Source organism: Henckelia pumila, chromosome 3 (assembly GCF_033568475.1).
Source record: "Henckelia pumila isolate YLH828 chromosome 3, ASM3356847v2, whole genome shotgun sequence".
Taxonomy (NCBI): Eukaryota; Viridiplantae; Streptophyta; class Magnoliopsida; order Lamiales; family Gesneriaceae; genus Henckelia; species Henckelia pumila.
The window spans coordinates 196,958,994-196,973,371 of NC_133122.1; the positions used below are offsets into that span (position 1 = coordinate 196,958,994).

The window sequence follows — 14,378 nt, forward strand, 5'->3', positions numbered from 1 at the left end:
ATTTTCCGGATAATTAATATTAGTCATGTGGCACATAATTACCGTTTCACGAGAACATAATCTGTAGAAGATATAACTACTGGGCCGAAGAATATATTTCAAATATTAGGGAAAATTAGCATTTTTGTCTTGTCTGTTGGCTTTTTTTTTTGTTTTGATTCTGTATGTTCGCTTATTTTGGAAAAGATTATGTAACTTGATTTTTTTTTTAGATTTAGTCCTATATGTTGGCTTATTTTGGTTTTGGTCCTGTAAGTTGGTTTGTTTTGGTTTTCGTCCTGTATGTTATCATGTTTTGGAATTTAAAAGTTGATCTTTAATTATTTTTGTAATAAATATTTTTTATTTTTTCATGTTTTGTCTGCTTATTGGTTTGAGATAATTACAACTAACTAAAAAAAATATTTTTTTACGCTTAAATTTTTTTTAATATAAATAATTTAATAAAATATAAAATATGTTAATTTAATGTATTAAATGTAACATACTTTTGTTCTTTTAAAAAGTAACAAACAAACATTCATTTATATCGTTCTCAACTGTAACTTCGATTTTTTTATTTATTTGGCACTAAGTGTTCACCCACTTAGCACCTATTAATGATCATATAAATAAGTTCTAACCTAAATTAACAAAATTAGCTAAAAAACTAAAAATATATTTAAAACATACTTTTGTTTTTTTAAAAAGTAACACTCTAATATATTTTTTTGGGAAAATAAGTTTTTTGGTCCAATAATTTGTCCATATTTTGGTTTTGGTCCATTAACTTTTTCGATGTGTGTTTTAGTACACTAACTTTGCATTTTCAGTGTTTTTTGGTCCAACGGCACACATGTCAATTTCTGATTGGTCCAAAATGATGATGTGGACCAATCAGAAGCTGACACGTATGCAGTTGGACCAAAAAACACTGAAAATGCAAAGTTAGTACCAAAACACACATCGGAAAAGTTAATGGACTAAAACCCAAAAGTGATAAATTTACTGGACCAAAAAACTTATTTTCCCTATTTTTTTTATCGTTCTCAACTATGGTTGACTTTTTTTGTTCCTCTTTTCTCGAAAGCAGAGCTTTTTAGGTATGTTTAACTTTTATCACGTTTAATCGCCGCTTAAGCGTGTTTTTTAGAACACTGCAAATAAGCAAAATTTTGCTGCTCCCTCCAGTTTCGGTGACGGAGGAAAAATAAAAAAAAACCAAGTTATTGTACCTTTTAGAACATAATTATTATTTTAAAAAATAATTAGAATGTCAACATCTAAATTTTAAACCTAATTTATTTAATAATAAAATCATAAAAAAATATTTATTATAAAAGCTTAAGCGGTGAATTTAGAAAGTCAACTTTTAAATTCTAAATTTAATTTATTATTTTAAAATAAAAAACATAGGCACTTATTCTAACTTAACGGAGTTTAATTTGGTCAAAATCGTATCTTTTCCATGACCAAAATAAAAAAACAAGTCAACTAATATGACCAAATTCAAAAAAAATCCAAATTCCTGTACTTTTTTTCAAAACATAACTTTGTATAGGACCAAAATCAAAAATTAAGTCAACTTATAGGACCAAAACCAAAACAATCAACGTGTAAGACTAAATCCAAAATAAAAACAAAGTTACAGGATCTTTTCCAAAACAAGCCAATATACAGGACCAAAACCAAAATGAAGCCAACATGCATGACTAAAATGCTAATTTTCCCCAAATATTAAAATATTCGACCTTCCAATTGAACTCGAATATAACTGATCCATGTTGAATCCAAATCATAAAATCTTCTTTCGATTTCATTCACCCCGAAATATAATTATTTTAATTTAAAAAGATATGAAATAAGATTAAATTGTGAGATGGAGAAGTTACACCCTTAAAATTAATAAATTAAGTAATTTCATTAATACAAGATGAAGAAAACATTTAGGTCTTGAAGTTCATTAATCAAAATTTTCTTTTGTGCCTATCGACAACGTAAAAAACGATACTTTGCGTTAAGGGTGAGGTCATGAGAAATTGGTCTCAGGGTCGATGATTGCAGGTAGTTTTCTTAAATTATTTCAGTAGATTTAAATAGTTTTTTTGTCCGAGATAAGTAAGTCTCGTGTCAATGCTTAAGTCTTGTCGGTTGTGCGATCAGTTTCATTACATTGTTGTAATTGATTAGTACTTGTACTTAAAAAAAAAAAAAAAAAAAACTTTGAGCCTAATTAGTGGCCAATCATTTTGTTACGATATTGTAATTGTTTCCCCGATTACTGGCATTACAAAACTTGAAAAAGATCTTAAAACAGAGTGGGAAACCAAAGGATCTGCCACGATCTTTCCTCAACTCTAAACCAAAACTTGCGGAGACTATATATATGTATACATATTACACACGAATCTACGATTTCTTACTCTTCAAAGGACGAAGTTACAAAGATCAAATGTAACAGAAGATCGTGAGTGGAAATACGACACAAAAAACTTCAAAACTTCCGAAATTCACACCACTTGAACCGCGGCGGGTCTAAGCAAATACGGAAATTTTCCCATCATGTCTGCAGCAGTGCCGAGCATGGATGGTACCCTGTCCCGGGCTACATGGTTCGAATCCCATGCCGATAAAGGCGAAGCAGGCGACGTCGATCTTTCGCAAGTTCTTAGCCACTTGGCTTGCATGTAACGGTGCTTTCTCCACGGGCCCAAGTGCATTTTTCTCTCCTTCATGCACTTCTTGGCGCCGGCGCACAGAATCTTCAGCAACCCCAGCAGCCTTTCTATTTTCCCCACGTATATTTCGGGGAGGCTTTTGATAAGCTTGTTGTATTCGTCGTTTGCTCGGGCCATCTCGAACTCGCCTCGAAAGTTTAGCTCGATTATCACTCTCACTTCTTTTTTCGGATTCGACGCATCCACCACGTCCAAGAATGTGTGTTCCCCTGCAAAAAGTATTGGAATTTTGGTTATTTTTTATCAAGAAACACATGAACACTACTTTTTGAACTGTTCAATGTTTTGTTTTCTAGCGGACGTGATTGTGAAGATACTGATTTGACTCGATCGATTGTTTTAGTTTAGTTTTCCTCTGTTCAAGAAAGTAGAAGGAAGGTGCGAAAAGGACCTAAATTGCATTATTTTAAGTGTGCCCATTAGAAATATCAATGCTACACGTGAAAATTTTGTCAAGTGAATGTGGCTGTAGATATTCACGAAAAGTCTTTTGTATTATTGCGAATCGGGATAAGTTTAATGAAAAAACAAAGAAGATTTCGCCATTTTGCTGCCAAAATTGCAGGTCTAATCATCAAATTAAACACAATTAATCAAGAAAAAGATCAGCAAATGAAATCTTTATGTAATGAAACTATGAAGTAATGTTCTTAAAACCTGAGGGGAAATCAGGTGTGCTTCTCCACTTAGACTTGCAAATTGCAGAGTTGAAACCAGCGCCTTGGAGGCGGCGGCGGACCTCCACCATGAGGCATCTCCGGCAACCAAATTCAAATGCTCTGCCGCAGACGCAAACATTCCCCGACTGCTGTGCTTCTTTCAATGCTTCTTTGGTGACATTTCTGATCCTTGATTCTAAAGAACTTGTTCTCCAAATCGTGTCCTTGAAAAATTTAATCAAGAACTATAAGCACACCTTCATAATTCGATCATCACTCACCATTAATTAACAAAACAAAATACAAGGACTTACTTGCAGCATTTGATGTTGAGTTTCCCAGAAGTTATCACCATCTTCAACATTCCCATTTCGATCATCGTTTTGGTTTTCTTGCTCATCGTCGTTTTCTTCTTCTTGTTCTTCATCTTCGACGCCACTCGCCGCCGGTGACAATCCCTCGTATTCTTCGCACAAGAACTCGAAAACCGTGTCGGAGAAATTAATGGCGATCTGGTCGCCGGGGAGACTCATTTCACCGGCGTGACACGTCAGAATCCGGCGGTTCATCGGGATTTTTGTCATCACTCCGGCTATGGTATCGGATATTTGGGGGATTTGACGAATTTTGGCCTCTCGATGGGAGAGAGCAAGTGGGTTTAAATATGGGGACGGGAGTGGCTGTGTGGGGTCCAATGATATTACGTGGACAAACAGACGTTATTATCGGGTGCAAATCGTGAGCGAGTCGACTGCAACGTGGCGAACGATTATTGGAGTAATGCGATCGAATGGTCTAAATTGGTGAACCAGACAGCCGAGATCCAAGTCACCCTGGGACCACAATTGGGGAAACCTTTGGATATGCTCGGACGAATATCCAAAAGCCTAAAATTAAAATTATATTTATTTTTTGTTTATATAAAATAAATTTATTTGTTTTTTAAATGCTCCTCTTATCTGCCAGGCATCATCTTAGCTATATTCCATGACTAGGTCTATTTCAAGTTGATGATAGATTTGAATCTAAATATTTTTGTTTCAAATTAGATATATATCTCAATATTTCGGAATTATATGATTTTTATTGCTTCATTCAAATTTATCAGTTTTTGCTCGTGATAACGACTATTCGAATCTGAGCAACTTCAAGTAAAAAGAATTCCATAGCAACATATATATATATATTATAATCAAAACTTAATTGACAAATATATGACATAAAAATTTTAATTTGAAAATATGACAATTTTAGCTCACGATGGATCTGCCGAATAAGTAGGAAGGCTTGCTGGGATGAGGTGGGGCCAGCTTGTTTTCATGGCTGTACGCGGCGCCAAGACACTGGTCTGGTATTTGTTGTTTTCGGGGATTTGCGGATTTGCCCTTCAATAATTCAATTGGGAGCAAACTATGCGGGGGCATTATGGTCTTTGTATCCAGGCAATCATTCACAGATGAGTCAATCGAGATAGGAATGAAGATCGTGAAGAAGACCCCTACTGGTTTCTAGGTAGATTCACAATTCTTTTATAAATTCTTCAATAACAACCACGAGAATTTAGACGATACAAATTCTATTAACAAAATAAAATTTCAAAAAAATATATATAAAATTTCATTTTTTGGTAAATTAAATTCTATATTTAGATTTTCATTTTAAATTATATACATGGAACGATAGTCTGATAATTTGTAGAGGTTTTCACGTTTGAGAAAATCAATTAATAATTATCTACTCATCGGTATTGCACCAAAAATGCGTGATTAAAATTAATGAATGTGAAGATGACTTAATTATTATCATTATGTAAGATAAGCCCACTTGTTTGATTATTTAATACTAATTACGCAATCAGGTTGTGAAAAATCAGGTATATTATAAACTAATATATTTATGTAATTTGTTTAAGTCAAGGCCCCCTTGTACGAAATGGCATTAAAAAAGTGAGTGGATAAACTCTAAGCCATATTTAAAACGTGAGCACTGTACTACAGCTTTATTTACTTGCTATGAAATGATTAAGTTGTTTGTAGGTGCTAATGATAATTCCAAGTAATAACAGACTAACAATGCATAATTTCCATAATTTAATGTATGTAATGTGTAATCACACTACGAGTATTAATACCAAAATATACCCGTTGAGATATATATACATATAATACTGACTACTAACTCCTCACATATTATCATATTAAGTATATACTTTAACGAGACACATAAGTAAAATTAATTATCAGACTCTTAGATCTTTGATATATGGTGATTTAGATACCAAATCACGATGTAGCTTCAACCTAAGAACATATTTATAATATGTTTGATTACTGATTAGACGATATAACTGATCTATATATCCGTGAGATGAATCGACTCGATAATCTCTTTAACGAAAATAATATATTTAATATAAAAAAATAAATATTTTTTATGATTTATCCAACAAAATTAACCTATGAAATGATTTTATAATAATTTTTTTTAGGTTTTTATATCTGAAATACTAAATAGTGTTATAAGTGTTAGGAAGTGGAAACAAAACTTTCATTTCCGACCTTAGCTTTCGTGGTTATTTTGAAAACCTATAAATCCTAATTAATTTGATCAACGTATATACAATTTTTTATTAAAAAAAAAAGTAATTTACAATTTTACATATGAGTACGATGTCTGAAACATTAAAAAGCTTCATGGACTTAATGTTGCGCTTATCAACTTCGACATTAAACTAGGCCCGATCTTAATTTTATAGCCCACTAATTAATTAATCGAGCATTGATAAGCGATACAAATCGATGACATATAATATAACATTGATCTTTTTTTAAAAAAAAAAAAAAATCTTATTAAATTATTTAAGAAAATATTAGCCAGACGCCGAAATAATACTAAACAAATTAAACTTAGACCTTAGTGGGATCCAACCTGTAATTCATATATCATTGAATATATTATCTCCACATCTTATCCAGAAAACCTTTTTTTAATGCAAAATCTTGGGTGTATTACTGTATTATGATGTGTTTACAATTCCCAATATTTTTTTAATGTAAGAAATAAGGTTATACAATATATTTGGGTGTATTATTAATACACGTGATCATTATGCTGTTATGGCCGCCTTATCCTCATACATCATCCCATTCACTCTTATGGCCCACCCTCTATAATTGGACTATTGTATTTGAAATTGTATGGGTGACATGGTTCAAAATATAATAATAATAATAATAATAATAATAATAATAATAATAATAATAATAATAATAATAATAATAATAATAATAATAAAATAATAAATTATGGGTGACATTCATCCACACCCATGGTCTAACATTATTACTCATTCAAGTTAATTATTATTTTCGCGTTACAATTTAAGCTACTATATAGTTTCAGGAAAAAAAATTATCCGACGAAATCCTGCATTATTTTTCCTCTTATGATATGGGTAATTATGATCTTGAATAATCGCCGTCAAAAAAAAAATAAAAATTATGATCTTGAATAATTAACACATATTATCGACTTTCATTAAAATAACCTAGCGCGGATAGAGGATAATTTAGAGCAAGCTTAAGGTGATAACAAATAGTTTACTTACTTTTATGTGATGGTATTAATTAAGTAACACCGATTTGGGTTTATGTGAAAATGGAGTGGGTAAGATTGTCAGAATGATTAGGGCAGACAACACAATCATGACATAATCAACAGCGGATTGATTAAGTTTAAAATTAATTCATTTTTATCTATAATTTTCATAAAATATAAATTCTACTTCAAAATAATCCAAATCATACATATTCGTATTATTTACAATGAATTTATATATATATTTTTTGAAACTACAATGAATTTATATTAAGATGCATATTTTGGATCCCCGTGTTTTTGGGCCACTACTGTTTGTTATATACAAATCCACAATGGCGGGGTTGTATACTTGTATTCCGCTTTCTAAGCCCATGACCTAAAAACGTATTGGATCTTTTTCATTCGAATTTCGAACACAGCAGCAAATTAAATGGGGATCCTGAACTGGATTTATTCAATAAAAATTTTCCAAGAATTAAGAGTGTTGGGTTTCACTGTGTAATGTAAATGAATAACAAATATAAGAAATTACCACACTTGAATTGTTTTATTAATTATCATCTGAAAAACACCTAAAATTAAAGAAATTGCAACTGGAATGGAAGCATTCTAATTGTAAAAAATAATTTTTCTATCCTACATTTGGAGTATTTATTCTTCAATGATATAATGACAAATTTTAGTTCTTGAATCATCCATTCACTCATGATGTCAACTTTAATTAAAGTACGAAGGACTTACATGATCTAATGATATTTGGATATGAGAAGAATTAGGAAAAAACAACCTTTCAATATATAAAAAGAAAACAAAATTTTTTCTAAATAAGTAAATATAATCTAAAAAATTGTGTTTTTCAATATAACAATAATAATAATAACATCACTTGCACTTAATTGGTCAGAATTTCTTGGTGCAAGTAATGCTCTTGGGCTTTTCTTCTTCACAATTTTTTTTTTATAAATTGCATCTTCTTTCTACATCATTTATTCCTTTCACATTGGGTGTTCAGGAGTTGAATCAAACCATAAAATCAAACCATATCACATGTTTTGGATCAGTTTTCAACCGATTATGGTTTGAATCGGTTTACAATCGATTTGGTTCAAATTTTGTATAAAAATAAACTCAACTGCTGTCACACAACTTATCATGACACATTTATATGGTTTTTCAATAGGGATGATAATGAGTCGGGTTTGAAACCGGCCTTGCATTGAACCCGGCCCGACAAGGCGGGTCTAGACCCGAGCAAACGGATTCACATGCGAGTCCGGGGTTTGGCCGGACCCGCCTCGCCAAATATATATATATATTAATATATAAAATATAAAATATATATGTATATATATTAATAATATATAATTATATTTTTTATTTTAAATAATCAATACGTTATCCATAATTTGATTTTATAATATTTTTGAATTGAAATGATTTTAATATATTATGATATTTTTAATATGAAAATATATTATTATAATTTTTTTTGTTATTAATTAAATAAAAAAATGATACATTTTAATTTGTGATAATATTTTTTGTCCTAAATATTGTTAATATAAATTTGAAAATAAATTTAATGATGTTTTGTTAATTTTTTAATTTATTAAAATTTTGTATTTAATAAAATTTAAATTATATAAAATTTGGCGGTCCAACGGGTCTAACCCGGATTGGAACCGTCGGGTACACGGGATGGGGCGGGTCCAAGGGGAGACAGGACGAGTCTAAGGGGAGGCGAGGCGGGTCTCGGGTTTGCCAAAACCCGACCGTTGCCATTCCTATTTCCCATGAAGAATTGTTGAAAGAATATCCTAAATATATATTCCTCGATTTCTATGAGGCATTGGAATTTCTTCTTTTTTTTTTTTTTCCAGCAGTATGTAGTCAGAACTTATTAATAGGTCGGGTTTACCCATAATCCGTCTCAACTTATCATTATATGAGACCAGCCTATCTATTTTGTGTCATACTAAACTGAGGTGAGTCGACCCCACCATTTTGAGTGATCAAGAATTGACAATCTAATCCACTTATTTTATATGATGTGGCGGACCGTTATACTATGTTTAATCCATTTTGACATTTCTAACCTTTTGGTATTGAAGTAATTAACCATTGTTATGATGCGTTAATAATTATTTTAGCTTTTATTTTGAAAATACCTATAATTCTCAACTCTTTTTTTTTAATAATAATAGAAAATTTATTTTTCAGGAATTATTTTTCAGATTTCAATTTCGCATCAAATTTTGAAAATGAAAGATATTATTACTAATAATACATACATAGTAATATGATAGATATATATAACATTAATGTATTAAGTGTAAAAAAAAAAATTTAATGTATTAAGTGTTTAAATATTTTGAAAATAGTATATCCAACAAGAACTAGCAACAACAGCATAAGACACTTCCCAAACGAACTCCAATCACTCGTATCCGTGCGAAAGGTACAATCTTTACGTTTATATATACAAAATAACACAATATAATGTCTTTTTTTTTCTCAGGAAAAAAGCAAATCCACAAAAATATCTGAGTTTTCCATCTTCATTTATGTCCCTTTACCTACTTGCCATTCCTTTTGAGATTGACCCTTTTGTATTCTTCATCGTGTACTATTAATATTCCCCTACCCTACTTTTTTTAGTCTCTCTCTTTCCGTTTTTCTCCCTTCTTGACTTTACGATTATTGGACCACGCCTCAGCGTCAGCCTCCACCTTCACCGGGCCCGCCGAGGAATCACCACCGCATCGCCGTGTTAACTACGTATATTTGTTTTCAATTTGTTTTTTTTTTTGGGTTCTTGATGAAATAATGGTGCGTTTTGAGATGGGTTTTGGGCAAAGAACATGGTAGCTAGAATAAAAGGAAAAATGGCGAGAGGGATTTGCTCTCCGGTGAGTCAAAATCCTAACTTTTCCTGTTTAAAGAAGTCTCGTTGTTTTGGGTTATTGAATGGGAGGGGACTGATATGTTTTTTATTTGAATCAATTACTGGTGGTGTTTGGTGGTCAATGGGTTGTTAAATGGTGGGTTTTCCTTTAATTTAAAGAAAATGGAAAACAGAGTTGGGCTTTATTATTATTATTTTTTTATTTTTTGTGTTCATTTTATGGCTATTTTGTTGGATATCTTATTGATTCATCTGTTGGAACCGTGTAGTGGGATTTCAATGCTTTAGTGGGAGGTGTGATTTGATTTTGCAGCTTAAAGGGGTTGTATTTGTTCTGATTTTTAATTTTTCCTGGCCTGCGTGTAATATTGATGGATTCAATAATTAGTTTTACCTGTCTGCAGTTATACTGTGATTTGAAACTTTGTTTATATGTGAAGTGTGGTCTTTGAAGGGTCTTTTTATTTTGTTTGTACATCCATATATGGATTAACTCATTTATTTTATGGTTTTATGTGCTCGTGATTGGTTGCAGGGTTCTTAGACTATTTGATGGTGGTGGAATTTGATCTTCCCACAGTTTGATGGGTTGAAAAATTTTGGATTCGTGATTGTGACTTATGAGCAGAATGAAAATTTTGTAGTATAACTTTTGTTCTAGAGCAGAAAGCAAAGGTGAGATCAGATTAAATGGATGAAGAGGCAACTTCTTGGATTAGGAGAGCAAAATTTTCTCACACTGTCTGTCACCGTTTGGATGCTTCGAGATTGGGGTCTGTTCCATTCATCATTCAACCGCCAAATAGAATATCAAGTTTCAAATCTAGACCGGAACCAGTTAGAGTAAATAATCCGATACCGGGACCAAATGTCGTCCAAATCCAGCGACACCCTACTGCAAATACACAAAGGGCTATATCTCCCCACCCCGAAACAAAGCTTTCTGACACCTTTAAGGAAGCTAGGACGGTTCAGAGGAGATTCTCAACCCCACATCCACAAAGGAAAGAACACGAGAAAGGAATAGTTGGCAAGTTGTTCCGTAAGGATTCCCTTGAAACCAAGTCTCCTCCTTCGAGGTTGTCAAGAAACCATAGCCCCCTTAGGCACTTTACGTCAATGAAGTTTCACGATAAGGCTAAAAGTCGCAAGGAGTCGGGTTGGACAAAGTATTTTGATCATGGTGGGGGAAGGGTCACCTCTGTAGATACTGCCGATGAGCGGATGATTGATCTTTCGAAATTATTTTTAGGGCTAAGATTTGCACATGGGGCACATAGTCAGCTTTACCATGGGCTTTACATGGAAGAACCTGTTGCAGTTAAAATTATTAGGGTACCAGATGATGACGAAAATGGAGATTTAGGTCGTCGGTTGGAGAAGCAATTTGTTAGAGAGGTTACTCTCTTGTCTCATCTCCATCATCAAAATGTCATAAAGGTGAGTTTTTGCTCAACAGGTCTTTGTTGGGATTTCGGTTATACTATTGATTGAGTTTTGATCTTGTTATTTTGCTATTTTCAAATACGAGGTATCCTGATTTCTTAATAACGCTATTTATTGAAAATGTAGCTCGTAGGGGCATGCCGAAAACCTCTAGTCTTTTGTATTGTCACTGAGTATTTGATGGAGGGTTCGTTGAGGGCATACTTGCACAAGCTTGAGCATAAATCTCTTCCTTTGCAAAAGTTAATCTCGATGGCTTTGGACATTGCACGAGGAATGGAATTTATTCACTCACAGGGTGTTATTCACAGGGATCTCAAACCCGAAAATGTTCTGATCAGTGAAAATTTCCACCTGAAAGTTGCTGATTTTGGTATTGCATGCGATGATGCACACTGTGATCTTTTGGCAGATGATCCAGGAACTTATCGATGGATGGCTCCCGAAATGATTAAAAGAAAACATTATGGAAAGAAAGTCGACGTGTACAGCTTCGGGCTCATTTTATGGGAACTTGTGGCGGGAACCATCCCCTACGAAGATATGACACCTATACAAGCGGCTTTTGCTGTGGTGAACAAGGTACAACCGTTTCTCTTTGATATGTTTCGTGATTTTTTCAAATTCATATGCATAACAATATACGTACCATTTCAGAATTTGAGGCCCTCTATACCTTTCGACTGTCCCCTGGCCATGAAAGCGTTGATTGAACAATGCTGGTCGCTGCATCCAGACAAGAGGCCCGAATTTTGGCAGATAGTGAAGGTGTTAGAGGAGTTTGAGTTTTCGTTGGCTCGCGACGGGACCCTCAATCTGGTACAGAACCCAGCGTGTCATGACCACAAGAAGGGATTGCTTCATTGGATTCAAAAACTTGCTCCTACTCATCAAACCACTAAGTCAATGCCTAAACCGAACTTTTCTTGATTTTTAGCCCAATACGGACTTTTTTTGGTTTTGCCTGACCCAATGTAATTAAAAGTTGTGCCAAGCTTTCTTTTTTTGAAGGAACGTCAATGATTGGGTCTCATGTCATGCACACTGTTAATGGTCTTGTAAAATACAGAGTACACCACATTCAATTGAGATGTCTTTTTTTCTGTAGCATATAACAGTTTGTCTTATTTGATGTACTCTAGTCATACTTCCAATTCCCTATTGTGGGCTCGTACCTGGGTGAACACAAGTTTACACGACAAATTGTTATCTTGCATCATAGCTTTTAAGTACAAGAAGTTATCTTATAATTTGAGTTCATTACTGTTGTCTACTTGTCTCATCTTTTGAAATATAAGGTGTTATTTTACAAGTCTGCTCGTTATGTGACACGCAACTAAGGCTATCGCCCTGAATGTTAGGAAGAATTTTCCCTCACACTTCTGGTATGTACTATCCTGATTGTAGCTGGTTTTGATGCATTACTAAGTTGGAGATGTGGTAGTGTAGGATTCATTATTTTGGTACAAGGTGTATCTGTGTTTTTGTTTCTCTTGCACGAGGGCGTTGAACGCTAGACTCGGTATCTCACCTTTGGTTCGCACGACATAATTTACCAGAGTTTTGGATATAATTGAATCTCTAAAGCTGGTGTAAGTGCATGAAAGTAGTGTTTTAATGAAATTTTGGGCTTAATTTCATTGTTGCATTAAACCATGGCCATATTATTCTTTTTGGAGTTTTCAAGAATGCGTTTTGTGAGTAGAAGATTCGGGTTGCTTGGATCTGCAATGAAACCACATTCAGAAGTCAGAACAGAAGATTTCAGGCTGGTGCAAAGTTTTCTTCTCCAATGGTTGCGCTATATAGAAGAAAAACCAAAATAGCGCACTCCTTGTTTTGCACCAAATTTGGCCGCAGGGGTTTTGGTGCAGAACTTTTCCCTTTTTTTTTTTTTTTTTTTAATTTGTTTTTAGTTGTTGTAAAATAATAATTAACCGATAAATATTTTAATTTGGGTAGATAATAATGTCTATGTATTTATTTAATTTGAATAATTAAATATTCAAACACACAATTTAATTATAATTAGATGTCTAATTCTTTATTTTATTTTTAACGTATAATCATTTATCAATTTTGATTTAATAATATGTGTTTATTAATTTCCCTAATATAATTTTATAATATATAATAATTACATTAATAATTTAAATATTATTATAATTACATTTATTAGTAATATAATATTATTTATATCATAATTATATTATTAAATTTATAAATAGATATTAAATAAATATTAAGAAATAACATAAGTAAAATAAAAAAAAATATTCCCGAAATATTCTTTTTTGTGTAAGATTAATTTGAAGTAAATAAGTTGAAAATAGATGTATTTAGTGTAGAAATTACACTGTTTTAGTACAGTATTTGTTTTAAAATAGATTTGTGGTTGGAGATGGCCTAATAAATGAGTTATTTAAGATTGGAGCTCTTCAAAAGGACCAAAAAAAAGAAATAAGATCGAAATATTATTTAGAATTGGGCACCTCACGAGTTGAATAAAATTTTAGTCACATTCGTCTTCTTTATCAAACTGGCTAGCTAGGTGTATATTATTAATACTTAATTATGCTACAAGTCAATTAGGGGTTTAGAAATTAATTGCAAATTTGCATACGGAATTCAATACCATGTATTGGTTGGGGGGTGGTGTATTCATCCAGTCTACTAATTTTATTTCTCGGATCCCTTCATTTTCCACGTTTTTTTAACAAATAAAATAAAATAGTCAAACTTAATTTGTATGCGCTGGACTGCTGAATTTATTTATTTATTTATTTCTTTCTTTTTTTCTTTTTTTCTTTTTTTTTGGGTTGTGCAATTGATTTTTGAATTTTCATATCCTTCAATTATCAAGAGTTCAGTTTTTTTACGCCGCCACTCTTGCTTGTCTAAACATAATAACAATATATAGCTTTGAGATTTGTTTTGTTTTTATGTGTCGGGTATTTTGAGGTAATATGCATTATACCTTATAGCATATCTAATCAAAGTTTTAAGTTTGGAACGATATCTCGGATATATCAGTTTTGTCGGACAATATTC

At 32.5% G+C, this 14,378-nt stretch overlaps 2 protein-coding genes across 4 annotated transcripts; one reads left to right on the forward strand and one right to left on the reverse strand.

The window, feature by feature from the left end:
- Positions 1-2,303: 2,303 nt before the first annotated feature.
- Positions 2,304-4,006, reverse strand: LOC140891629 (uncharacterized). The gene is made up of 3 exons (XM_073300217.1): positions 3,691-4,006; positions 3,375-3,600; positions 2,304-2,926 (listed from the first exon to the last, which is right to left on the reverse strand). The coding sequence occupies exons 1-3, from the start codon at positions 3,958-3,960 to the stop codon at positions 2,490-2,492; spliced, it is 933 nt and encodes a 310-aa protein (XP_073156318.1). The 5' UTR covers positions 3,961-4,006; the 3' UTR covers positions 2,304-2,489.
- A 5,558-nt stretch (positions 4,007-9,564) lies between these two features.
- Positions 9,565-13,069, forward strand: LOC140887597 (serine/threonine/tyrosine-protein kinase HT1). 3 transcript variants are annotated; one of them, XM_073294943.1, is made up of 4 exons: positions 9,565-9,885; positions 10,417-11,321; positions 11,454-11,909; positions 11,985-13,069. In XM_073294943.1, exons 2-4 carry the CDS (start codon positions 10,572-10,574, stop codon positions 12,255-12,257), a joined length of 1,479 nt encoding a protein of 492 aa, XP_073151044.1. In that variant the 5' UTR covers positions 9,565-9,885; positions 10,417-10,571; the 3' UTR covers positions 12,258-13,069. The 3 variants fall into 3 exon arrangements, with proteins under 3 accessions (XP_073151044.1, XP_073151046.1, XP_073151045.1); XM_073294945.1 differs by lacking the exon at positions 9,565-9,885 and adding an exon at positions 9,919-10,017; XM_073294944.1 differs by lacking the exon at positions 9,565-9,885 and adding an exon at positions 9,997-10,021.
- Positions 13,070-14,378: the final 1,309 nt, after the last annotated feature.